Source organism: Symphalangus syndactylus, chromosome 3 (genome assembly GCF_028878055.3).
Source record: "Symphalangus syndactylus isolate Jambi chromosome 3, NHGRI_mSymSyn1-v2.1_pri, whole genome shotgun sequence".
NCBI classification, from domain to species: Eukaryota; Metazoa; Chordata; class Mammalia; order Primates; family Hylobatidae; genus Symphalangus; species Symphalangus syndactylus.
The window spans coordinates 8346622-8372337 of NC_072425.2; the positions used below are offsets into that span (position 1 = coordinate 8346622).

A 25716-nucleotide genomic window follows, 5' to 3' on the forward strand; every position below is an offset into this window, starting at 1 on the left:
CCTTCTGTAAGCATCTTTCATGAATACCAGGGTCTTCGTCATTTTCAGCAGTGTTAGGTTGCTGGCCTCCTCTGTCGCTGGCTTCCTCTTCAACATCTAACTGTGTGTGGTTGCCATTCTAACTTAGAAGAACTGGAGTTGATCATGTCTTTGTGTCAAGCATCGCATAGTCTGACAGGGCGTCACTAGCAGCCACCGTGAGGGAGACTGTAGGCAGTAGGTAAACTCAGGGGCTTCCTGGCACACTATTGTTTTCCTCACTTAAAATGTGAAGCCAGTGGCAGCAAGAGGAGAGGGGTGTGCATGCGTTTTAAATACCTCAGTTCTGTAGCCAGAACTATACTAAAAAGAGTTTTGCTTAGGTATCCACATGGTTACAAGGCAGTTTAACTGACTAGCTAGGTTTATGAATACTGCCTCTTCAAGATCAGCTGACCTCTTTGGAACAATAAAAGAGTTAGATGACTTGAGGTTACAGAATAAAATTCCTTATAGTGGTGACATAGGTGATAGGCAGTTGCATTGTTTTTCTCCTGGCGAGTAGAGAAAAAGATAAAAAAAAATCGATTCAAGTCACAAGATTGTTCCAAATGAAAGTGGCATGTTGCTAAAAAGCTGTCAATTAGGGAGCATGAAGGTTGGAATGCCCCTTGTAAGTGATAGTGTTTGCTATAAAAAAGCTCTTAGTCTAGGAGAGCTGCGGAATAATTTTTTTTTTTTTTTTGAGACGGAGTCTCGCTCTGTCACTCAGGCTGGAGTGTCGTGGCTTGAACAAGGCTCACTGCAGCCTCAACCTCCCTGGCTCAAGAGTGATCTTCCCACCTCAGCCTCCTGAGTAGTTGGGACTACAGGCACACACCACCATGACCGGCTTTTTTTTTTTTTTTTTTTTTTTTTTTTTTTTTTGTGGTGATAGAGTATTGCTGTGTTGCCCAGGCTGGTCCCAAACTGCTGGACTCAAGTGATCCTCCTACCTCCCAAAGTGCTGGGCTTACAGGTGTGCGCCACTGCACCTGGCCAATGTTTTCTTCTTTTATCTGAATATCAGAAAGATTTCCAAGGACGAAAATAATATGCATCTGCAAAAATGTGTGGATTGGCCAGGCACGGTGGCTCATGCCTGTAATCCAGCACTTTGGGAGGCCGAGGCGGGTGGATCATGAGGTCAGGAGATCAAGACTTTCATGTGCGTCCGTGTGAAGAGACCACCAAACAGGCTTTGTGTGAGCAACATGGCTGTTTATTTCACCTGGGTGCAGGCGGGCTGAGTCCGAAAAGAGAGTCAGCAAATCTGTGGTGGATTATCATTAGTTCTTACAGGTTTTGGGATAGGCGGTGAAGTTAAGAGCAATGTTTTGGGGGCGGTGGGTGGATCTCGCAAAGTACATTCTCGGGGGTAGGGAGAATTACAAAGAACCTTCTTAAGGGTGGGGGAGATTACAAAGTACATTGATCAGTTAGGGTGGGGCAGAAACAAATCACAATGGTGGAATGTCATCAGTTAAGGCTATTTTTACTTCTTCTGTGGATCTTCAGTTACTTCAGGCCATCTGGATGTATACGTGCAAGTCACAGGGGATGCAATGGCTTGACTTGGGCTCAGAGGTCTGACAAAGACCATCCTGGCTAACATGGTGAAACCCCATCTCTACTGAAAAGACAAAATTAGCTGGGCGTGGTGGCAGGTGCCTGTAGTCCCAGCTGCTCAGGAGGCTGAGGCAGGAGAATGGCGTGAACCCGGGAGGCGGAACTTGCAGTGAGCCAAGATTGCGCCACTGCACTCCAGCCTGGGCGACAGAGTGAGACTCCGTCTCAAAAAAAAAAAAAAAAAAAAAAAAAGTGTGGATTAAACTCCAGAGTCCTCCCCTTTGGTTTAATTTTTCCTTTGATTGGCTAAACTTATCTGTTTGTTCATGAGGGTGGTGCTGACAAGAAGAAAGACTGATAGAAAGAAAATAACTTTCCTAAAGATATAGCCCTTGAATTTTTGTCTTAAGAGGCCAGGTTAACTATTCAAGTTTGTATCTACTATGTTCTACTTAAAAACTGATGGAGGTTTTTGCCCGTGTGTTTTCTATAAGAGGTTTCTTGGCAATTCTGCCTGTTGTTGAAAATTTTGGAATCCAGTCTGTGCCTCGTAAAGCTGCTTTAAGTTTCCTGGGAGTTTCCATTCCAGGTATAGTTACAGCTCCAGTTCAAAGGTAACGTCTTGCTGGTGGTCCTTTCAGACCTTAAGCCAGTCACAGTACAAAAAATGAGACCTATGAAGAGGTGTGATAACAGGCATTTAGATGAATATATTTATTTTGTAGTGCTTTTTAAAAAAATGATTGTGTCACTTTTTATTTATTTATTTATTTTAAAATAGAGACTGTCTTGCTCTGTTGCCCAGGCTGGACTGCAGTGGTACAATCATAGCTCAGTGCAGCCTCGAACTCATGGACACAAGTGATCTTCCCTCCTTAACCCCCTGAGTCCCTGGGACTACAGGTGTGTGCCACCATGTTTGACTAACTTTCTTCTTTTGTAGAGACAAGGTCTTGCTATGTTGCCCAGGCTGGTCTCGACCTCCTGGGCTCTGGCAGTCCTTCCACCTTGACCTCCCAAAGTGCTGGGATTACAGGCATGAGCCACTGCACTCAGCCTATTTTGCAGCTTTTATAACTACCTAATGCTCTTTCATCAAAGAAAATGGAAGAATGAATTTTAAACTTTTGTATCCCTTTTGAAATTTAAAATTAACATGTATGGAAAGTATGATATAAAGTTTTTCTTTTTTTTTTTTTTTTTTTGAGCTAGGGACTCACTGTGTCACCCAGGCTGAAGGGCAGTGGTGCTGTCATAGCTCACGACAGCCTCGACTTCCCAGCCTCATGCAATCCTCCTACCTCAGCCTCCTGAGTAGTTGGGACTACAGGTGTGCACCACCACGCCTGGCTGATTTTTGTATTTTTTGTAGAAATGAGATCCCACTGTTGATCAGGCTGGCCTCGAATTCCTGGGCTCAAGTGGTCCTCCCGTCTTGGCCTCTTAAAGTGTTGGGAGTACAGGCGTAAGCCACCACATCTGGCCAGTTTTTCTTTCTTAATAGAAGAGTTGGCTCTTCCTGGATCTAGGGATGGTTTACAGGAAAACCTTGAGTATCTGTGAGCCTGGTAGCATATCACACCAGTGGTCAGGTTCCGCACTGTCTCTGTTGTTGTGGCGCAGGTCCGCGGCAGCAATGGGCCTTGTAAGTAGAGGACCCCAGAGGAGGGAGTGACCATCTAGACACACTCCATCAGCTCGCGGCCAGGCCACCCAGGGCTCTCACTCTGTCCACTGCCCCCCAGAGCAGCTCCTCAGGGACAGGTGTTCTCTGCTGGGGTGGGGTGTAGGGGAGAGAGAGTCCTCAGGATTTAAGTGACATAAAATCATGTTCTTTTTTTTTTTTTTTTTTTTTTTGAGACGGAATGTCGCTCTGTCACCCAGGCTGGAGTGCAATGGCGCGATCTTGGCTCACTGCAAGCTCCGCCTCCCGGGTTCAGGCCATTCTCCTGCCTCAGCCTCCCGAGTAGCTGGGACTACAGGCGCCTGCAACCGCGCCCGGCTAATTTTTTGTATTTTTAGTAGAGACGGGGTTTCACTGTGTTAGCCAGGATGGTCTCGATCTCCTGACCTCGTGATCCGCCCGCCTCGGCCTCCCAAAGTGCTGGGATTACAGGCGTGAGCCACTGCGCCCGGCCAAAATCATGTTCAGTGTTTCTCTTTTTCCTTAGTTTTCCTGATTGCAGCTAGGACTTTGAATATATGGATTTTATGCTGATTTTCTCTTTTTCTTTTCCAGCTCCAATTAAGGAAAAGCTGTATCCTGCTTCCTTCTGTAAGCAGCACTGACTTGTACAAGAGTTCAGTCATGCAGCCGCCGCCCCAGGCGGTCCCGTCTGGCGTGGCTGGGCCACCTCCAGCCGGGAGTCCTCGGAGCGTGTTCTGGGCTAGCAGCCCTTACAGGAGACGGGCTAATAATAATGTAGCAGTGGCTCCGACGACTTGCCCATTACAGCCGGTCACGGATCCATTTGCTTTTAGTAGACAGGTGCTCCAAAGTACACCAGCAGGCAGTTCGTCCAAAAGCAGTCCACCTGGCTTGCAAGGCCCAGCCCCCGCAGGGTTTTCTCAGCACCCTGGTTTGCTCGTGCCTCACACACATGCCAGAGATAGCTCTCAGGGACCCTGTGAGCCCCTGCCTGGACCTCTGACACAGCCCAGAGCAGATGCCAGTCCGTTTTCTGGTGCGTTGACACCTTCAGCACCTCCTGGGCCTGAGATGAACAGGAGTGCAGAGGTCGGTCCCAGTTCAGAGCCTGAAGTTCAGACTCTGCCATATCTGCCTCACTACATTCCAGGAGTGGATCCTGAAACGTCTCATGGGGGCCATCCTCATGGGAACATGCCTGGGCTCGACCGACCCCTGAGCAGGCAAAACCCGCATGACGGTGTGGTCACCCCAGCAGCATCCCCTTCCCTCCCTCAGCCTCGTCTGCAGATGCCCGGACAGTGGGGGCCAGTGCAGGGAGGCCCACAGCCCTCGGGGCAACATCATTCACCCTGCCCTGAAGGACCTGTTCCCAGCGGGGTGCCCTGTGCCACCAGCGTTCCTCATTTCCCCACCCCGTCCATCCTACATCAGGGCCCTGGTCACGAGCAACACAGCCCTCTGGTGGCTCCCCCAGCAGCCTTGCCCAGTGACAGAAGAGACGAGGTGGGCCACTTGCAAAGTGGAAGCCACCTGGCCAATAACTTTGATCCTGAAAATACATTCAGGCAAAATCCCAGAATCGTGAATCACTGGGCAAGCCCAGAGCTCAGGCAGAATCCAGGAGTGAAGAAGGAGCACCGGCCCACCTCTGCTCTTGTGAACCCCCTCGCCCAGGGAGATAGCCCAGAAAACCGTACGCACCACCCGCTGGGGGCCGGGGCCGGGGCTGGCTGTGCCCCGCTGGAAGCAGACTCGGGAGCCTCAGGAGCTCTGGCGATGTTTTTCCAAGGGGGAGAGACAGAAAATGAGGAGAATCTCTCATCTGAAAAAGCGGGCTTATCTGGTCAAGCCGACTTTGATGATTTCTGCTCCAGCCCTGGGCTAGGCCGTCCGCCCGCACCTGCACACATGGGGGCAGGTAGCCTCTGCCAGGCCCTTCTCCCAGGCCCCAGCAATGAGGCTGCTGGTGATGTGTGGGGTGACGCAGCGAGCACAGGGGTGCCGGATGCCAGCGGCTCGCAGTATGAGAATGTTGAGAACTTAGAATTTGTTCAGAATCAAGAAGTTCTGCCAAGTGAGCCCCTCAATTTGGACCCTTCCTCCCCGAGTGACCAGTTCAGATATGGGCCCCTTCCTGGGCCAGCTGTGCCCAGGCATGGTGCTGTGTGCCACGCCGGAGCCCCTGATGCCACACTGCACACAGTGCACCCTGACAGCATGTCATCCAGCTATAGCAGCAGAAGCCACGGAAGGCTCTCAGGCTCAGCCAGGCCCCAGGAGCTGGTTGGCACATTCATTCAGCAAGAAGTTGGAAAACCTGAGGATGAAGCTTCAGGTAGTTTTTTTAAGCAAATCGATTCTTCTCCTGTAGGAGGTGAAACAGACGAGACCACTGTGAGCCAGAATTACCGTGGCAGCGTGTCCCAGCCCTCAACCCCGAGCCCCCCGAAACCTACAGGAATATTTCAGACAAGTGCAAATAGTTCTTTTGAACCGGTAAAATCCCACTTAGTTGGGGTAAAACCATTTGAGGCAGATCGCGCCAACGTGGTTGGTGAAGTAAGGGAGACCTGTGCCCGCCAGAAGCAGTGCAGACCGGCTGCCACCCTGCCCGATGCTTCCCCTGGCAACCTGGAGCAGCCGCCAGACAACATGGAGACCCTCTGTGCACCCCAGGTGTGTCCCCTGCCTCTTAACTCCACCACGGAAGCTGCGCACGTGCTTCCGCACGCAGGGGCGCCGCCCTTGGATACTGTGTATCCAGCACCCGAGAAGAGGCCGTCAGCGAGGGCCCAGGGGCCCGTGAAGTGTGAGAGCCCAGCAACGACTCTGTGGGCGCAAAGTGAGCTGCCAGATTTTGGAGGCAACGTCCTTCTGGCCCCTGCAGCCCCGGCGCTTTATGTGTCTGCAAAACCTCAGCCACCTGAAGTTGTTCAGCCTCCAGAAGAGGCGATGTCCGGGCAGCAGTCACGGACGCCAAGCTCGGCGGCCCCTGTGCAGAGCCGAGGTGGCATTGGTGCTTCTGAGAACCTTGAGAATCCTCCCAAAATGGGAGAGGAGGAGGCCCTTCAGTCCCAGGCGAGTTCTGGTTATGCAAGTTTATTATCCTCACCGCCCACTGAGTCTCTGCAGAATCCGCCAGTCTTGATTGCCCAGCCTGATCACAGCTATAATCTGGCTCAGCCCATTAACTTTCCTGTGTCCTTATCGAACTCTAATGAGAAGAATCAGTCCTGGAGAGAGGCTTTGGTGGGGGATAGACCTGCAGTCAGCAGTTGGGCTCTCGGTGGTGATTCTGGAGAGAACACTTCTTTGTCCGGGATTCCAACCAGCTCTGTCCTTAGCTTGTCTCTGTCTAGCAGTGTTGCCCAAAGTAATTTTCCACAAGGTTCTGGTGCTTCCGAAATGGTTTCTAATCAGCCTGCTAATTTGCTGGTTCAACCACCATCCCAGCCAGTTCCAGAGAACTTGGTTCCAGAAAGTCAAAAGGATCGTAAGGCAGGAAGTGCTCTTCCCGGATTTGCTAATAGCCCTGCTGGAAGCACAAGTGTGGTGTTAGTTCCCCCTGCACACGGCACCCTGGTGCCTGATGGTAATAAGGCAAACCATTCCAGTCATCAGGAAGACACTTACGGAGCCCTAGACTTTACCTTAAGCAGGACTTTGGAAAATCCTGGAAGCGTGTACAGCCTGTCCCAGTCTGACAGCCTCGCTTCTCAGCAAACTGTTGCCAGTCATCCCAGACAATCTGGGCCTGGGGCGCCTAACCTTGACTGTTTTTATCAGCAGGTCACGAAAGACGCCCAGGGCCAGCCTGGCCTCGAAAGAGCCCAGCAGGGGCTGGTGCTACCCCAGCAACAGGCTTCTCCCCCACAACTACCCAAAGCCACGTTTTCAGAGCCGTCAAATCCAGAAAGTCTGCCAGCACAGGGACAGGCCCAGAACTCAGCACAGCCACCAGCAAGTCTGGTTCCTGTCGACGCGGGTCAGCAGCTGCCGCCTCGGCCTCCTCAGTCTTCTAGCGTGTCGCTGGTGTCCACTGGCTCCGGCCAGGCAGCTGTGCCGTCAGAGCAGCCGTGGCCACAGCCAGTGCCTGCACTTGCCCCTGGCCCGCCGCCTCAGGACCTGGCCGCCTACTACTACTACCGGTCTCTGTACGATGCCTACCAGCCTCAGTACCCCTCGCCGTACCCACCGGAGCCTGGCGCAGCCTCCCTCTATTACCAGGTAGAGTCGAGTCGCGTGTGTAACCCACTTTTCTCTCCTTGCTTTGACCAGTTGAGTCTCTTTCACTCACGGTGTATTCCTTAGTAGTGTTTGTTTGCTTGGTTCCGAGGTCACCCACAGTCCCGCAGGTGTGAGAACATTATTCCAGTAACGCTTCTTGAGGACAGGGCTCCTGGCTCCAGAACCTACTCTCCCAAGCACAGGCCACCCTTAGTTCACACCACGCATTAGCATCTTGAATTGCTTATAATACCTGCTTAGGATTTGAACCAGCCTCCCCAGCTTATGTGACAAAAAGAGCCCTCCATTTCCTGTCACCCCTGCTCCTGCTGGCTGTCTGCAGAAAAGTTCTGTGTTGCATGCCTTGGGAAGCTGGGCTAGCCTCTGGAAGCTTATGTCGGAAGCATTGGGCATAACCATAGTCCTTTAAATGCCTCCTGGAGAATAAAAACATGGAGAGAAAATAGTCAGTTTTGGAGCATGAGCCACACGCACCAGCTAAGCGAGGCGGAGTCCCGCAAGCTACTCTCAGCACATGGTGCGGGCAGCGGCTCGGGGACCGGCTATGCTCGTGCAGAAGATTCTTCTGTGCCTCTTTTCACAGAGACACCAGCTCATGAGTGACATTTGAGTTAGGTTCCGTGTAATCCTGCAGTCGTTCGAAAAGTGTCTGTGTACACATTTGATCATTATCTGCTTTTCCTAGCCTCTAACCCAGTTCAACATACGCCGATTGGGTTCACCGATTCAGTGTCACCCCAGGTAGAAGGGTTGTGTGATAGGGAGTTGGAAAACCAAGGTCTTGCGATATGTAAGGCCAGTTGGAACCAGACTTGGGGCCACACAGGAAGGCCTTGCAGTCAGAAAGGGGTCCGTCCCGAGGAGCAAGCCTGCTGTGGCTGGCTGGGTACTGCCGGGGGAATGGGGCTGGACCTCCCCCATGGGCCTCAAGCATCACGGTTTGTGTGCATGTGACCAGGTGACCCCTCAGACCTGTGTAGGTTCCAGAAGGAGCCCAGGCACTTGTTATTTCCATACAAGGACATTCAGCTCTGCTGGGAGCCCTGGGCTAGGGCCAGTGCAGAGCGAGGGGAAGCCGTGGCCTCACTTTGGGTCCTTTGTCCCATCCTCCTGCTGCGAGCCACCTCCCTCTGCAGGAGTGCACTCCTCTTGCCGTGCCTCTTGCTGTGGTGTCCGGGTGGCCAAGGATGAGTCGGTTTTGCTGTGATTTCACATTGCCTGCCAGGCAGCGGCAGCGTCGAGGCCTTGAGGCTTTGAGGCCCTTAAGCATGAATTCTGGCGTGTGCCCAGGGCACTGCATGTCTTCAGATCCTCATGTGTCCACATGGGCCCCCTTGGGGACAGATCTGTGGCCACGAATTGGTTGGTGATGGGGCTGAAGGCTCCTGAGAATAAAGCACATTCCGCTTTTAGAGGCTGCTCCTGGCTGTGGCTCTGTTCACTGGGACCCTGGTTCTCTGACTTAACTGAGGTGGCATCTGAAGCGAGACGAAGGGGTTGTTCAAATCATGGCATCTCCACACTGGACTTACCAGGAAGCAGAAACCTAACAGCCCCTTCCAGAAGTCGCCACAGCCCCCTGGGGTTGTCTGCTGACATGCTGGTGCCCTGGATCCATCCAGGGGTCTCCTGAACAGGGCCAGGACTGTGGGTCTTAGGACACCCCGCTGCCTGTGGGTGTGGCTGTGCTTTGGAGGTCTGTGTGGCTGTGTATGAGGGAAGGGCCACGCTCAGTCCTGCTGGAGAGCAGCCATCTGCAGTGTTTCCAGCCCAGGCTGGTTGTTGGACGAGCTTGCTCTTGGTCGGTATCTAATGCTGCCCGCCCTCTGCGATGTTTCCAGCTCAGGCTGGCTGTTGGACAAGCTTGCTCTTGATTGGTATCTAATCCTGCCCAAATGCTTCCTCCCACAGGATGTCTACGGCCTCTACGAGCCTCGATACAGGCCCTATGACAGTGCTGCGTCTGCTTACGCCGAGAACTACCGCTACCCCGAGCCCGAGCGGCCCAGCTCCCGAGCAAGCCACTCCTCGGAACGGCCACCTCCCAGGTGCGGCCACGCCCACCCTGGCTGCCTCTCTGTCATACTCAGACCCATGTCTGTGTTCCTTGCTATGGGGAGAACTTAGTGACTCGAAAAGTTCTGTATTTCTGAAGAACTATACAAACTTATCTAACATATGTTTACATTTTCTTGGTATGGACAAATTGTAGGGTGTGTTTTTAAATGAAATTAAACACTGCCCCGGGTGGTCATTAGCTGTGCTGGTCAGTTAGCATTTGACCCCACCTCTACTGGGGCCAGACCCTGCTCAGGGCTGCAGAGAAGCACCCTCTGACTTGTCTGTGAGCCTCTCTGGCCGGGCACGTCTGTTGGTCCGGCCATTTGCTAATGGGGTGTTCAGGCTCCCCAGAGACACGGCAGCTTTTCACCGGTCTCCGGAGGACTGGGAGGACTGGTCACAGAGGTGACTTAATTCTTAGACCTGTCAGGCTGGCTACAGAAAGCAGGGCTTGAAAGCCTGTGTTTCCTCTTCCTTTTTTCTTCTTTTAAGGCAGGTCTCACTATGTTGTCCAAGCTGGTGTGCAATGGTGCCATCTTGGCTCACTGCAGCCTTGACCTCCTGAGCCCAAGCAGTCTTCCCACTTCAGCCTCCCGAGGAGCTGGGACTACAGACATGCCCCATCAAACCCAGCCAATTTTGTTCATTTTTTTTTTGTAGAGACGAGGGTCTCACTATGTTGGCCAGGCTGGTCTCGAACTCCTGGCCTCAAGGGATCCTCCTGCCCTGGTCTCCCGAAGTGCTGGGATTACAGGCATTAGCCACTGTGCCCGGCCAGCCTATGTTTCTCCTTGACGTTGCCTCCTCTGCTTGAAGGCCAGCCATGCCTCTGTTTGCCATTACAGAAGAGGGGTTTGGAAAGACCTGTGGCACTGTGCCTTCAGCTGAGCAGGCCTTTAAGCCAGGTCAGAGTCCTCCTGGGCCCTAGAGCAGAGGAGGCTGTTGTTGATTTTCAGCTCCACTCAGGGAGGTGCGCAGAGCCCTGCGAAGGGTGGGCATGGTTCTGGCCACTGCGCTAGGCTGCACCTTCCAGGGCCTTAGCTGCACTTGCTCCTTGTCAGATCTGAGGAGAGACTGTCTCACAGGTAGAGGCTCCCTGCAAGGGGATGTTGCTTCTTAAACTTGGTAATAGAGAAAAAGCTAGTCATTAATGAAGACTTTGTACCTGCACTTGTTTTTGAAAGGTTCCTCATGCTTATTCTTAGAGGTTTTTAGGAGCTTATCTAAAGACAAAGGCTCTGTCTGTAAACCTCTGCCCACGCAGCTGGCCCTGGTGTACTCGGCTCCAAGGGCATGCACTGGGCGGTGTGCAGCTGGATGTTGGAGGTGCTTTGTGAAGCAGGCGGCACTGTGAGGCTTCACCTCTCTGGAGGCTGTAATTGTGAGAAAATTCCCAAGGTTTGAGCTATTGTGTGTCACTCGGTCACCTGGGAAGCGGGGTTTGAAGTTAAGATCATATTCCGATGCAAAGCCTTCCAGGTCCGGGTGAGGGTGAGCGGACAGGTGTTTCCTAGAGGTCCTGAGAGGCGAGAACATGGAGGAGAGACAGCCAGGGAGGATTCTCACTGTTCCGTTTTCCTTCTGCTGGCCGCCCTGCCAGGCTCACCTAGGAACCGATTCTGAGAGGCCAGTGGTGGCTCATGATACGGAGAAGGCCTCTCACCAGAGGCGGGGTCAGGTCACCACAGGAGTGGCTTTGTCACCAGATCCGCAGGCTTACTCTTCCTTCCGGTGTTCGGATCCTGTGGCTGCCTTCAGCCCTGGCTTGCACAGGCTCTGGGGAATCCTCTCTGCTCCTTCCCCCGCTTTGGTTGAGGAGCACACGTCTCACGCGTGTGTTCAGCCTCCGCGCTTGTGCGTGGCATGGACTCACCTCTCTGGGCCTGGTGTGGTCAGATCCCCGCAGGCACTGCCTGTCTCAGCCTTGTTGTTTTTGAGACTGTGTTGCTCCTGATGAATGACTGGGGTTGGAAAGGTTGGCTGAGGACACGGCGGCTTCTTGGAAACCCCAAGTCAGATAATTTCTCCAGAACCTGCTGTGGCCCATGTGAATGTAATAGACCCTAGAGTGGCCACTCAGGCTGTCGGTCAGCAGGGCTCGTTACTGTGGCTGAGCAGTTGGATGTAGGGGGACAAGTGGGCCCCATCTCATGCAGAGGTGCTGCACCGACCGAGCAGCCAACCTCAGCGGCAAGTGTGCGGCTCCCGTGATGTCTCCTGAAGGGGCGTGGGAAGGGTCACATTTTAAAAATTAAATATTGTATGAAAATTATAAAATGCTCTTACATCCTTTCAAGAGTCTTTTTAGGTCTCACCCTTTTAGCCAGGCTGGAGTGCAGTGGTGCCGTCATAGCTCACTGTAGCCTTAAAACCTGCTGGGCTCAAGCCATCCTCCTGCCTCAGCCTCCTGCGTAGCTGGGACTACAGGTGTATGCCACCATGCCTGGCTAATTTTTTTACTGTTTTATGGAGATAGGGTCTCACTGTGTTTACCAGGCTGGTCTTTCAAGAATCTTGAAGGTACCAGAAGGTCTGATACTTGATCATTGTACTAACTTGTGCTTTTCCTGTAGTGAGAGTCAGGATCATGGCTTGGTCTACAAAACCAGCCTTTCTGGGGCACGTGTAGGAATCTGACACCACGTCGGTTCCAGGAGACCTGAGGGGGAGGCGGGGCAGTTAGAGTCCCGCTCCAGGAGCACACACACGGGCTCTGACGGGGGTACCCTGTGCGCGTGCAGGGAGTACCAACAGCCAGCGGTCTGGGGTCGAGGCTGTGAAACTGGCATTTTAGGTTGGTTTGAATGGCTCAGTGAGACCGGGCACTGTGGGTCACTCCTGCAATCCCAGCACTTTAGGAGGCTGAGGTGGGTGGATCGCTTGACCCCAGGTGTTCGAGACCAGCCTGGGCAACATGGTGAAACCCCATGTCTATGAAAAATATAAAAAATTAGCCGGCTGTGGTGGCGCGTGCCTGTAGTCCCAGCTACTCAGAAGCTGAGGTGGGAGGATTGCTTGAGCCTGGGAGGTGGAGGTTGTGTTGAGCTGAGATCATGTCACTGCACTCCAGCCTATGCGACAGAGTGAGACCTGTCTCAAGAAAAAAAAAAAAAGCTCAGTCCATTTTGTCCTCTACTGAGCATAATATCAAAAATTCTGGGACCTATTTTAGCATTGACTTTTATAGGCTACAGCAATGAGAACACAAAAAGGGTCAGTTCTTTTTAGCCGAACGACTCTTAGTTATTTTACCAAGATGAATTTAAATTAGCCGTATGGTGGGAAATTCCACAATCTCAGCCTTGCTACTGTTTTGAATCTTCTAATTGGAATTTTTGTACAACCAAAGTGCTTTGATGAATGCCCATTGCTTTGGGAATTATTTATATTGGCTGATGTCACACTTTAAGAAATAGGTGATTTGTTTTTTAACAGCACTGTGTGTTTTTTCAGGCAAGGGTATCCTGAAGGATACTATAGTTCCGAAAGTGGATGGAGCAGTCAGAGCGATTACTATGCAAGTTATTACTCCAGCCAGTATGATTATGGAGGTATGTCAAGGAACTCCAAGCAGCCGGCCTTAGCAGGTGCCTTGTGCAAAAGACTCTGATGACATGCAGCCCTGGCCAGCCAGCACCTGCTGGTGACTTCCAGGAAATGTCCCCTTTTATTAATCTCTTTATGTTTTTGCCCAAGAGCCAAAATAGTTGAAAATACTTTGTATTTGGAAATAATTATATTGCTATTTTTCATTACTAAATTACATCTTAATCTTAGCGTGAATGCATCTTTGTCATATTGGCAGATTTCTCTGATTCTCTAGCAGAGCATAACCAGCAGTTCGAGAGCTGCTGTGTCCACATGTGCCTTCGTAAACATAAACGGATGAAAAGGAAGTGAAATGAAAAACCATCTCCTCGGTCACACCAGCCATGTTTCCCACACTCCTGACCACAGGAGGCTGGCAGCTGCTGCCTGGGGTGGTGTGGATATGGGCCACGCCCACCGGGCAGCGACCTGGGTGCTCCCTGGCGGCATCCAGCTGCAGCCACGTCTGCCCTCCATGCAGTGTGTGCGGCACAGTGGCCATGTCCCCGGGAAGAGCCTCCTCCGGTCACTCCTGCCCTGGCTGTGGCCTTTTGTGCTCTGGGCCCTGAATCCCCTTGACAAATATCAAATATCCTCTTTGATATTTGCACCTGTTTTAAATATAAATTTAAAAAAGACATCTTTAGAAAAGATGATAAAAGACCTTTTTTTTTTTTTTTTGAGACGGAGTCTCTGTCGCCCAGGCTGGAGTGCAGTGGCGCAATCTCGGCTCACTGCAAGCTCCGCCTCCCGGGTTCACGCCATTCTCCTGCCTCAGCCTCTCCGAGGAGCTGGGACTACAGGCGCTCGCCACCACGCCCGGCTAATTTTTTGTATTTTTAGTAGAGACGGGGTTTCACCGTGGTCTCGATCTCCTGACCTCGTGATCCGCCCACCTCGGCCTCCCAAAGTGCTGGGATTACAAGCGTGAGCCACCGCGCCCGGCCATAAAAGACCTTTTAAGAACTTTTTATTAATACTTGCTAAAAACACTTGCTGAAAATGGTATATCCAGTTTGTTTACAGCCCTTTTAAAGTAACCTTTTAATATTGAGATTATTTTTGAAAACCTTTAGAGTCACATTAAGGAGAAGAAATAGTAGTAAAATTTACAGTTAGGGGATTAACTAGTCAAAAGCAGCAGCCGTGAAAGAGAACTGGCTGGGCGCAGTGGCCCACACCTGTGATCCCAGCATTTAGGGAGGCCGAGGTGTGGGAGAAGCACTTGAACCCAGGAGTTGAAGAACAGCCTGCGAAACATAGTAATACCCCATCTCTGTTTAAAAAAAAGAAGAAAAAGGACCTTAAATCTTTCAGCACCTTTTCTAAAAATATTTTTTCCTTTTAATCTAAAACACTTGTATTGAGAGAAAAATCAGCCAGTTGCCTTTAGGTAGCTAGGGCCCTCCAGATGTCATGGCTTCCTGGTGTCGTGCTGGTTTCCAGGAGAGAAGCTGGGTTTCTCGAGGAGTCCTTGGAACATGAAGTCCTGGGGTGGTATCGCTTCCTTAGTGATATCTGAGGCATTTCTTCTTTTGCATGTTACTGTATTAATCATTAATTCCTTGCTCACAGATCCAGGTCACTGGGATCGTTACCACTACAGTGCTAGAGTCAGGGACCCCCGCACCTATGACCGGAGGTATTGGTGTGATACAGAGTATGACGCGTACAGGAGAGAGCACTCTGCCTACAGGGACAGGTTGGTGGAGCACCCCTGTGGGGGCAGAGGCTGGGGGCAGCCAGGGCGCGCTAGTGCTTCTCTGCCCTCATGTCTGGGTTTTAACAGAGCTGTGGTAGTTTGGGTGAGCATCTGCCTGATGTTTTGGTCCCTGTCTGAAAGGAAGGAGGGAGCGGACCCTCCCAGGGTTCCCAGCTTGGACTGTTACAGGAGAACTGGCCTCAGCAAGAGGACTGTTCAGCACCTCTGGGAGCACCTGGGAGATTGGGCTCACTCCTCCTCATCGTCCCTTCTTACCAGTCGCACCCTGCAGCCCAGAGAAGTGACCACACTGGAGACGCATTTGCAGTACTTCTCTAAAGTTGCACGTCAGAGGGCCCTGACTGTTGGGTGTGGTGTGTTGTGGCTCGGCCCCAGGGGTCTCGGTCTCGGCTCCTGGGCAGCTGCGTGGCACATGGGGACGGGACCTCCTGCACTCCCATTCCTCTGCCTCTGTCCCCCGGCTTCCTCTAGGCCCGAGAAACGTGACAACAACTGGAGGTACGATCCTCGCTTCACGGGGAGTTTTGACGATGACCCCGATCCGCACAGAGACCCTTATGGGGAAGAGGTGGACCGGCGCAGCGTCCACAGCGAGCACTCGGCACGGAGCCTGCACAGCGCACACAGCCTGGCCAGCCGCCGCAGCAGCCTCAGCTCCCACTCACACCAGGTGCGCGGTGGCGCCTCACAGACACGCGGACAGTTGTGTTTAGAACCACCATCCTGTTTGCAATGTACCTAAAGTTTTACTGCTGTGCCTGGGGAATTGATTTTGCCCATTTGCTTTGTTTTCTAAGAGTCAGATTTACAGAAGCCACAATGTGGCTGCCGGTTCCTACGAGGCCCCGCTTCCTCCAGGCTCCTTTCACGGCGATTTCGCCTACGGCACCTACCGCAGCAATTTCAGCAGTGGCCCCGGCTTCCCAGAGTATGGCTACCCTGCAGACACTGTCTGGCCTGCCATGGAGCAAGGTGTGTGCTCAGCAGGACAGAGGGATACCGGCTAACCCCACTGGGGCGGCCACCCAGCCCGGCATCTGAACACGGGAGTCAGGGCTGGGATTGGAATTGTGATGTCCTGGCCTGGCTCTGACCCAATCCGTCCTTCCAAGAGGCAGAGCGTGTGAGGACGGGCCGATGCTGTCTCTTCTATTGCAGTTTGGTTTAAGGCCTGAGAGCTGCCCTGCCTGCCCCGACATGCGTTTTAAAGCGTGACTCTGAGGACAGCTCATATCCAGGCTCTGGGCAGCCCCTGGTCACATCCCCATCTCAGACCCCGTGGCTCAGCAGGCTTGCAGGAGGGAGCTGCTCATTCCCCTTGGAGACTCCGCTCCTGCAGTTGTCCCGCGTGTCAGTCAGAAGTTCCCTTCCAGGATGCTCAAATGCTTTTTCTTGGCAAATTGCAGAAATATACATAAAGATATAAAGTTACAGAATTTAACAGTAGGCTGAGTTTTTTTTTTTTTTTTTTTTTTGAGATGGAGTCTCACTCTGTCTCCCAGGCTGGAGTGCAGTGACGTGATCTCGGCTCACTGCAACTTCTGCATCTGAGGTTCAAACGATTCTCCTGCCTCAGCCTCCTGAGTAGTTGAGATTACAGGTGTTTGCCACCATGCACAGCTAATTTTTGTATTTTTAGTAGAGATGGGGTTTTGCCATGTTGGCCAGGCTGGTCTCAAACTCCTGACCTCAAGTGATCCATCCTCCTCAGTCTCCCAAAATGCTTGGATTACAGGTGTGAGTCACTGCACCCAGCCTTACTTTCTTAAAGTATTGTTTCAGTTAACATTTTTTCATTTCTTTTTTTTTAAGAGACAGAGTCTCGCTCTGTCACCCAGGCTGGAGTGCAGTGGTGCGGTCATGGTCTCTGTCTCCTGGGTTCAGGTGGCCCTCCTGCCTTGGATCCTTTCAAAGTGCTGGGATTACAGGCATGCACCACCATGCCTGGGTCCTTATTTTCTTTTTTGCTTGAGGTGTTTTGCTGTCATTTTTTCTGGGTGCTGTGTGGTCATCACAGTCTGAATTTGATTTTGTGAAAGTGAGAGAGCTTGGGAATGGCCAGGCCTGGGAGGAGCACGCGCTGCCGAAGGAGCCTCAGGATGGCTCATGAGGGTGTTGCGGGAGCTTTCTTGGTGTACAAGGGAATAGCTTTCATGCTTAATGGTTCAGACGTTTTTCTTTTCCTGACATATGCTTAAGTTCTACTTTTAAGTGTGGTATTAAACAATTACTGACTTTTGAGTTGGAAGTTTGTCATGATAAATCTAACCTGTGACTTCAGCTGTGTGGGCACATTGAAAGTCTAGGCTCAGAAGCATCAAACAGTGACAAGCTGATTGTTTGTTTTTCAATTTATTTTAAATGCAGTTTCATCAAGACCAACTTCTCCTGAAAAATTTTCAGTGCCTCATGTCTGTGCCAGGTTTGGCCCTGGCGGTCAGCTTATCAAAGTGATTCCCAATCTGCCTTCAGAAGGACAGCCGGCCTTGGTGGAGGTCCACAGCATAGAGGTAATGGCACACACGGAAGCGTGGCGTCACTGCTCTGCTGCCCCAGGGAACTCTGTGCTTTGCAGTTTGTCATCTTCAATTGTCAGATCTTGTCTCTGGACATACGTCCTTGGAAAATACTTATTCCTGTGAATTTTCAATTTGTAGGGTTTTTCTTCTATTTGATCATATCTTTTTTCCTCCTAGAAGTCAGTATTGTAAGCGTCTGCCTTGGGTGTTCCATGTGGTTTGATTGTATATGCATTTTCTGCCCTCGTTTTGGGGATGTTTGCTTTATTGGTGCTTTTCAATGATAGATGCAGTGGGTGGGCCCGGTGCTGCCGAGGTGAGGGGGGCGGGTGGGGTGGATGTGCCCGGCACTGCCAAGGTGACGGGGGCTGGCGTGCGCCTCTTCCTGCAGCTTCTGCAGGCTTCTGTCACATGTATTCGGGTTCTGCCTCAGGATTTGGGGAGAAAAAGTGGATTTCACTGCTTAAAAAGTTTGAAATCATGGCTGTGGTCCACGCAGGCCATGTTCCATGTAACAGCCTCGACAGAGCCTTCACCCGCTGTGGGGCAGGGCGGGTGGGCCATGCCATCCTCTCCTCTCATGGGCAGCATCTGTGCCTGGGTTGGCCGGCCTGCCAGCGGGGTGGCTGTGCACTGGCTGCCACTGACCCACGGCCCTCTCCTTGTAGGCCTTGCTGCAGCACACGTCTGAGCAGGAGGAGATGCGGGCGTTCCCAGGACCCCTGGCCAAGTATGTTCCTTGATGAGGCATTTCTTTGGGAGCCCGATCTTGCAGACATCACTGCTCACTGTGTGTTCTTTCTGCAGAGACGACACCCATAAAGTGGATGTCATTAATTTTGCACAGAACAAAGCTATGAAATGTTTGCAGAATGAAAACTTAATTGACAAAGAGTCTGCAAGTCTTCTTTGGAATTTTATTGTTCTCTTATGCAGACAAAATGGGGTATGTTTCTTTCTACTTCTAGAGTGTTTCTTCTTGCTGGTCTTCATTTCGTCTTGGGAATGCTCAGCCTCCTGAAGGAGCAGGGCGGGATCCGCATGCCCAGCTATGGGAACCTTGAGGGCTCCCTAGGAAGCACACTGTAGTGGCTGGGTGGGGAGGGAGAGGGAACGTACGGTTGGGATGGGATGAGGTTTCAGCCCAGCCTTGCTAGCCTTTCGGGTAGTTGTGGGTCTGGCTGTGTCCAGGGTGGGGCTTTGTGCCTGTGGTGGTCCGACGCGTCCTCACCTGAGAGCCATTGTTCTCCTTCCTGTTCCTGTTGACCCAAACAGACCGTGGTAGGGACTGACATCGCGGAGCTTCTGTTACGAGACCACAGAACAGTGTGGCTTCCTGGGAAGTCACCCAATGAAGCAAACCTGATTGATTTCACGAATGAGGCAGTGGAGCAGGTGGAAGAGGAGGAGTCTGGCGAGGCCCAGCTCTCTTTCCTCACTGGTGGTCCGACGGCTGCCGCCAGCTCGCTCGAGAAAGAGACCGAGAGGTTCAGGGAACTGCTGCTGTATGGCCGTAAGAAGGTGCGCCTCCTCATCATGGCACCTGGCGCCTGCACATGTCCACTGGGTCGGGCCTGGTGCGGGGATGCAGGCTTCGGGGAGGGATGCGGCCCCCTCTTGGGAGCATCTGCGCTGTGGTGTGGGGCTTTGGGTCTTGCTGTTTCCTGAACAGTACCTGACTCTTGTATGCCATCCTTCTGGAGGTGTTAATGTTGGTTTCCTTCTAACTGTTTGCAGTGTTGGAGACCTGCAGATTGAATTTTCAGTCATTCGATAAATGCACATGTTGAGCACAGGTCGTGCCCCTGCTGTGTGTGCCAAATCTCAGATGAAACGTGCATGACACAAGTTGTGGCATTCTCACAAACTCAAGCTCGAGTCCACAACCCAGAAGTCACTGGGAGTTGGGAGGGCACACCGAGCCTGTCAGAGGCGCAGTGCATGGAAAGGCCACGGGCAGGAGAGCAGCCAGTGCGTGTAGCGTCCAGTGACTGGGGCCACAGCAGCGTGGGGACCGGGGCAGGCAGGGGGCCTGAGACAGGAGCCTGCTCTGGGACAGTGGGGTTGGGGGGGTCCACAGTGACTGCAGCAGGGACAGTATGTGCACAGGAGGGGCTGTCTAGGGTGCATGATGTTTGCTTTGGATGTGCTAAGCAGGAGAGAGGCAGTCTCACAGGCATGTGTGGCCCTGAACAGCAGAGACATTGGATAGGCTGAGAGTTTTCTGTCCTTTTATATCATGATAAACTCAGAAAGGGCATATTTGACCAGTATTTTTATTTTTTTATTTTTAATTTTTGTTGAGACAGGGTCTCACTCTTGCCCAGGCTGGAGTGCAGTGGCGTGATCATGGCTTAATGCGGCCTCGACCTCCTGGGTTCAAGTGATCCTCCCATCTCAGCCTCCTGAGTAGCCAGGACTACAAGCTGAACGCCACCACGCCTGGCTAACTTTTTTTTTTTTTTTTTTGTAGAGACGGGGTTTCACCATGTTGCCAGGCTGGTCTCGAATTCCTGGGCTCAAGCAATCCACCCGCCTTGGCCTCCCAAAGTGCTGGGATTACAGGCATGAGCCACCGCGCCCGGCCTGATCAGTATGAGTCTATTATGGATGTTTTATAACTGATTGAAGTCATGTAACCTGTTAGCTTTTATTAACATCTTCCTCTACTGTAACATTTTTGCCTCCCAGCCAGAAGTTCTAAATTATGCCCTGGATGATTTTGGTGAAAGGGGAGGCTGCCTTACTGGAGCCACTGTCCGTGTTGACAGGATATTCGCGGAGGCCTCCTGTTAGAACTGGGGAGTTGACTCGAGCGTGTTTCCCAGTGGACGGGGCAGCATAGTGGGCAGCGCTGCGTGGTTAGCCCTTTTTGTGATTAGCATGCTTGTGTTTTATGCTGAAAATGGACAAAAGCAGCAAATATCTACAAATACCCACTACCACAGGGACTTTGAAACTCAGGAAAATAATGAAATGCTACGTGTCTTTAATCTCCAAATGGTGAATAAGTGTTTTTGAGGCCTCTGGGTTGTTTGTGTATCTGCTGCTGCGTGAGGACACATGGCCTGTCACCTGTCTTGACTCATGTCATGTGAGGCCGCCGATAACCCACCAAGGTCCCTGAAATGCCTTTCGCAGGATGCTTTGGAGTCTGCGATGAAGAACGGCTTGTGGGGTCACGCTCTGCTACTTGCAAGTAAGATGGACAGCCGGACACACGCCCGAGTCATGACCAGGTACAGTCCCGCGGTGGCCTGGTCCAGTGGCGAGCCCTGCTGGATCCCTGCAGCACGTGGCGTCCACACTCTGGTGGCAGGCGGCAGGCGGCAGGGCTGGTTCCTTGTAGCATGCAGCATCCACACCCTGGGGGCAGGCAGCAGGTGGCAGGCGGATCTCACTCGACTGTGCTGTGCTCCCACACGAACTCGCGCTTCCTTGGCCTCGAGGCTTCCTTGGGTCATGTTGCAGAGAGTTTAAAAAGTTTTTAATTAACTGCATGGTTTTTAATACTTCATATAAAATCTCAGTGAATTCCTTAATCTGCATCTTTTATAGCTTTTTTTTAATTTTGAGTTTTGCTGTGTTGCCCAGGCTGGAGTGCAGGGGCGCGATCTCGGCTCACTGCAACCCCTGCCTCCCAGGTTCAAGTGATCCTCACGCCTTGGCCTCCCAAGTAGTTGAGACCACAGGCACCCACCACCATACCCAGCTAATGTTTTGTATTTTTAGTAGAGGTGGGTTTGGCCATGTTGGCCAGGCTGGTCTCAAACTCCTAGCCTCAAGGGATCTGCCTGCCTTGGCCTTCTGAAAGTGCTGGGATTACAGGCGTGAGCCACCATACCTGGCCTTATCTTTTACAGCTTTTTTTTTTTTTAATATTGAGAGAAGAAAGAAAAATAAAATATTGAGATGTGTGTACTTTGCCTAGGTGAAACATAAGTCTAATTAGAGGGCTGAGGGCTGATTTTTTTAAAAATTTATTTTATTACTATTTTATTTATTTATTTTTTTGAGACGGAGTCTTGCTCTGTCGCCCAGGCTAGAGTGCAGTGGCACGATCCCAGCTCACTGCAACCTCTGCCTCCTGGGTTCAAGTGATTCTCCTGCCTCAGTCTCCTGAGTAGCTGGGATTACAGGTGCGTGCCACCACACCCGGCTGATTTTTGTATTTTTAGTAGAGATGGGGGTTCTCCATGTTAGTCTCTAACTTCTGACCTCAGGTGATCCACCCACTTCGGCCTCCCATAGTGCTGGGATTACAGGCATGAGCCATCATGTCTGGCCGGCTTTTTTCTTTTAGCTGAGCCAGCATGGGATCTTTCTGTGTTTATGTCTGCCTAGGTTTGCCAACAGCCTCCCAATCAACGACCCTCTGCAGACAGTCTACCAGCTCATGTCCGGGCGGATGCCTGCCGCATCCACGGTGAGTGGCACTGCCTGGTGGCTCGCACAGGCTCCACTGCCTGTATGGAGTTTGCTCGTAGGTGATGCTGTCACAGGCCGTGAGGTGCCTCCTCATGCTGGTGAGCCCAGCTGCGTGGAATTGAAATGGCGCTGGTTTCCGGGGATGAGGCTTCATTTTGTTTTTCCTCACGTTAGTGCTGTGGAGACGAGAAATGGGGAGATTGGAGGCCGCACCTCGCCATGGTCTTGTCCAACTTGAACAACAACATGGACGTCGAGTCCAGGACGATGGCTACCATGGGCGACACTCTGGGTAGGTCAGGCGTGGAGATGGGCATCAGGCGTCACGGATGGAGCGCCGAAGGCCCGGTTGTCTGTGGCGTTGGCAGAAATCACAAGAACCTGGCCTTCTCGGTCCAGCTCACATCTCTGGTGCCTTCTGTGCACATCCTTGACTTCTGCAAGCATTCCCAATCACTGAGACTCCGCCTCTTTGTCGATTCTCCCCAGCTTCAAAGGGCCTCTTAGATGCGGCACACTTTTGCTACCTTATGGCCCAGGTTGGATTTGGTGTTTATAAGAAGAAAACTACAAAGCTTGTCTTAATTGGATCAAATCACAGGTAAAGAATCAAGTCAGTGTAGTCCTGTAAGTTTTCCTTTAAAAGTAAAACAAAATCCTGCTCGTTTAGTTAATTCAGAAATGGCCAGAATCATGTCTTTATTTGTCATGTGGTGGGACACACTTCTGGATGATTTGCTCCAAGGTTGACTATGCCAATAAGTGGCCATTTTTTCCAAATCAAAATAATTCACTTCCTCTACAGTTTGCCATTCTTAAAGTTCGCAACCAATGAAGCAATCCAGAGGACGGAAGCCTATGAGTACGCCCAGTCCCTGGGTGCCCAAACCTGCCCCCTGCCTAGTTTCCAGGTAAGCAGGTGCTGCCAGCCTGCAGCTGTCGTGGGTGGGCAGGCACTCAGTGCTAACGAGCTTTTGGCTACTTAGATTTTTTGAATTGTTACGGAAAAAAGTGATGTGAGTTTTTTGGGGGAGGATCTTGAGAAGACATTTGATCTAAAATACTAAGAAACAAGATCACATTGAATTGAGGCTTTCCATTTGCATTTGATTTCAATTATTTTCATGAGCTTTTTTTTTTTTTTTTTTTTTTTAAAGGAGACAGGGTCTCACTCTGTTGCCCAGGCTGGAGTGCAATGTTTTGATCACTCCCAGGCTCAAGTGATTCACCTCAGCCTCCAGAGTAGCTGGGACTACAGGCAGCACTACTAGGCTGCAGTAATTTTTTTTATTTTTTGTAGAAAAAAACTGTGTTGCCCAGACTGATCCTAAACTCCTGGGCTCAAGCAGTCATCCTCTCTCAGCCACCCAAAGTGTTGGGATTACAGGCGTGAGCCACCGCACCCGGCCTGTATCAGCTTTTTTTTTTTGACACAGAGTCTCGCTCTGTCACCCAGACTGGAGTGCAGTGGCACGATCTCCGCTCACTGCAAGCTCTGCCTTCCGGGTTCACGCCATTCTCCTTCCTCAGCCTCCCGAGTAGCTGGGACTACAGGCGCCCGCCACCACGCCCGGCTAATTTTTTGTATTTTTAGTAGAGATGAGGTTTCACCGTGTTAGCCAGGATGGTCTTGATCTCCTGACCTCATGATCCGCCCGCCTCGGCCTCCCAAAGTGCTGAGATTACAGGCATGAGCCACCACGCCCGGCCGTATGAGCTATTTTTAATATTTGAGGGAGGTATTCTCTGATGCAGTATGGGGGTGGTGTATATAAAACATATATAGAGAGAGGCTGGGCATGGTAGCTCATGCCTGTAATCCCAGCACTTTAGGAGGCCAAGGTGGGTGGATTACCTGAGTTCAGGAATTAGAGACCAGCCTGGGCAACATAATGACACCCTGTCTCTACCAAAAAAAAAAATAGAAAAATTAGCCAGGCGTGGCAGCATGCACCTGTGTTCTCAGCCACTCGGAGGCTGAGGTGGGAGGATTACTTGAGCCCAGGAGATTGAGGCTGCAGTGAGCTGTGATTGTGCCACTGCACTCCAGACTGGGTGACAAAGTGAGACCTTGTCAAAAAAAAAAAAAGAATGAAGTATCTAGAGAATGTCTGTGGAGCAGCTCGAGCTGCACAGAAGGCAGTGGTCTCAGTGCCGCGCTCATGGGGCGTTGTGACCGTGAGAGCCAAGTGGTCCCATGAAAGGGGCTGAGGGGAAAGCAGAATGAGTTACTTACCAGCTTAGTCGTTCACTTTGCTCTTGAAATCCCTCGGGAAACAGGGACTAGAACTGTGGTCAGCGGGCGTGGTGGGTGGGAGACAATGATGAGTGAAGTGTCCAGAAGAGTTCACAGCTCACAGGGTGATGCTCGGATGCAGGGGAGCCTCAGGGCAGTGCAAGGCTTTGTCCATCGGCGATGCTCAGACGCGGGGGAGCCACGGGGCAGCAAGGCTTTGTCCATCGGGGATGCTCAGACGCGGGGGAGCCACGGGGCAGCAAGGCTTCTGTCGTTTCAGGTGTTTAAGTTCATCTACTCCTGCCGCCTGGCGGAAATGGGGCTGGCCACGCAAGCCTTCCACTACTGTGAGGCCATCGCGAAGAGCATCCTGACACAGCCACACCTGTACTCCCCGGTGTTGATCAGCCAGCTTGTGCAGGTGCTGCCCCTGGCGCCTGTCCTCGGGATGCTGTGCTGACTGCAGGGAAGGAGGGCTTGCCAGAGCCCCTGGGCAAGGGGGTTGTTGGTGATGGTTCAGACGCGCATTGTGGTAGGCGCTCGGAACCTGCCTCTTGGGCGGATGAAGATCTTTGAATGGCTTCGTGTTTTGCGTCTTTGCCTGGGGACTCTCAGGCACCGTGTGCCAGCACAGAGCCTTGGCAGCAAGTTTCACAATCAGAAGGAACTGTCTGTAGGATACTCTTTTTTTACTGAGACGGAGTATCACTCTGTCACCCAGGCTGGAGTGCAGTGTGGTGTGATCTCGGCTCACCGCAACCTCCGCCTCCCAGATTCAAGCGATGCTCTTGCCTCAGCCTCCCAAGTAGCTGGGATTACAGGCGCCTGCCACCACGCTTGGCCAATTTTTTGTATTTTTAGTAGAGATGGGGTTTCACCATGTTGGCCAGGCTGGTCTCGAACTCCTGACCTCAAGTGATGCATGCATCTGCCTTGGCCTCCCAAAGTGCTGGGATTACAGGCATGAGCCACCGTGCCTGGCCAGGATATTTTTATTTTGAGGCAGTTTAGTCTGGTGGTTGATAGCTTAAGTGTCCAGACTCCAGCAGCCTTTGCTTGAGTCTTGGCTGTACTGCTGCAGGCCTCAGTTTCTTCCCCTGTAAAACGGAGGCGGCGTGACTGACAGAGAGTATGGGAGGTGCCTGTGTTGCACCAGGATCTTCACCTCTTGTCAATAGTTCCATTTGTGAGAACGTGCTCGTGGGATACCCAAAAAATGTATTAGGGACATTTTTAGACCCATTTCAAAGTTCAGAGAATCATTCATGAGTCCTTAGGTGTTCATCTCCCACCTTAGTGGTTATGAACACAGGGCCAAACTTGTGTTCTGCCCCCCTCTGCCCTGCTCTGCATCCCCCAAATTCCCGACGAAAGCATGCAGACATTCCCCGGGGTGGGGGTCCAGCTTTTGCTGAGTCGGGTCCACATGGTCAGGTGGTAGTCTCGGGCCAGGCCTGTTCCAGGGGGGTGCCCAGCGCCGCCAACCCAGTGCCCGTGGGCCAAGAGGTTGTCTGCAGCAACTTCCCAGTCACCCAGCGTCCTGTGTGCTAGGTGTCACCTAAGCACATACTAGAAACATGTATGCGGCTTATTAAACTTTATCGCCAGTGAACACTGAAGCTGCATTGCCCGGGCATTTTGAAGACGGCTCACTTGCCATCACCCCGTGGTGACA

General features: G+C 51.8%; 1 protein-coding gene across 14 annotated transcripts in view; it reads left to right on the forward strand.

Moving 5' to 3' along the window:
• The window catches only part of SEC16A (SEC16 homolog A, endoplasmic reticulum export factor), a 42933-nt gene that overhangs the window by 1117 nt on the left and 16100 nt on the right, over nt 1–25716 (forward strand). For 13 of the 14 annotated variants that reach the window (XM_063636740.1, XM_063636742.1, XM_063636743.1 and 10 more), the window contains exons 2-17: nt 3827–7465; nt 9398–9534; nt 13001–13098; nt 14711–14837; nt 15330–15528; nt 15656–15830; nt 17226–17368; nt 18046–18107; nt 18185–18323; nt 18653–18898; nt 20519–20616; nt 21722–21803; nt 21980–22097; nt 22295–22406; nt 22611–22716; nt 24322–24462. In XM_063636740.1, the coding sequence (XP_063492810.1) occupies nt 3896–7465; nt 9398–9534; nt 13001–13098; nt 14711–14837; nt 15330–15528; nt 15656–15830; nt 17226–17368; nt 18046–18107; nt 18185–18323; nt 18653–18898; nt 20519–20616; nt 21722–21803; nt 21980–22097; nt 22295–22406; nt 22611–22716; nt 24322–24462 (5553 nt within the window). In that variant the 5' untranslated portion in view covers nt 3827–3895. The remainder of the gene's footprint in view (nt 1–3826; nt 7466–9397; nt 9535–13000; nt 13099–14710; nt 14838–15329; nt 15529–15655; nt 15831–17225; nt 17369–18045; nt 18108–18184; nt 18324–18652; nt 18899–20518; nt 20617–21721; nt 21804–21979; nt 22098–22294; nt 22407–22610; nt 22717–24321; nt 24463–25716) is intronic. The other variant, XM_063636747.1, reaches the window with a different exon arrangement.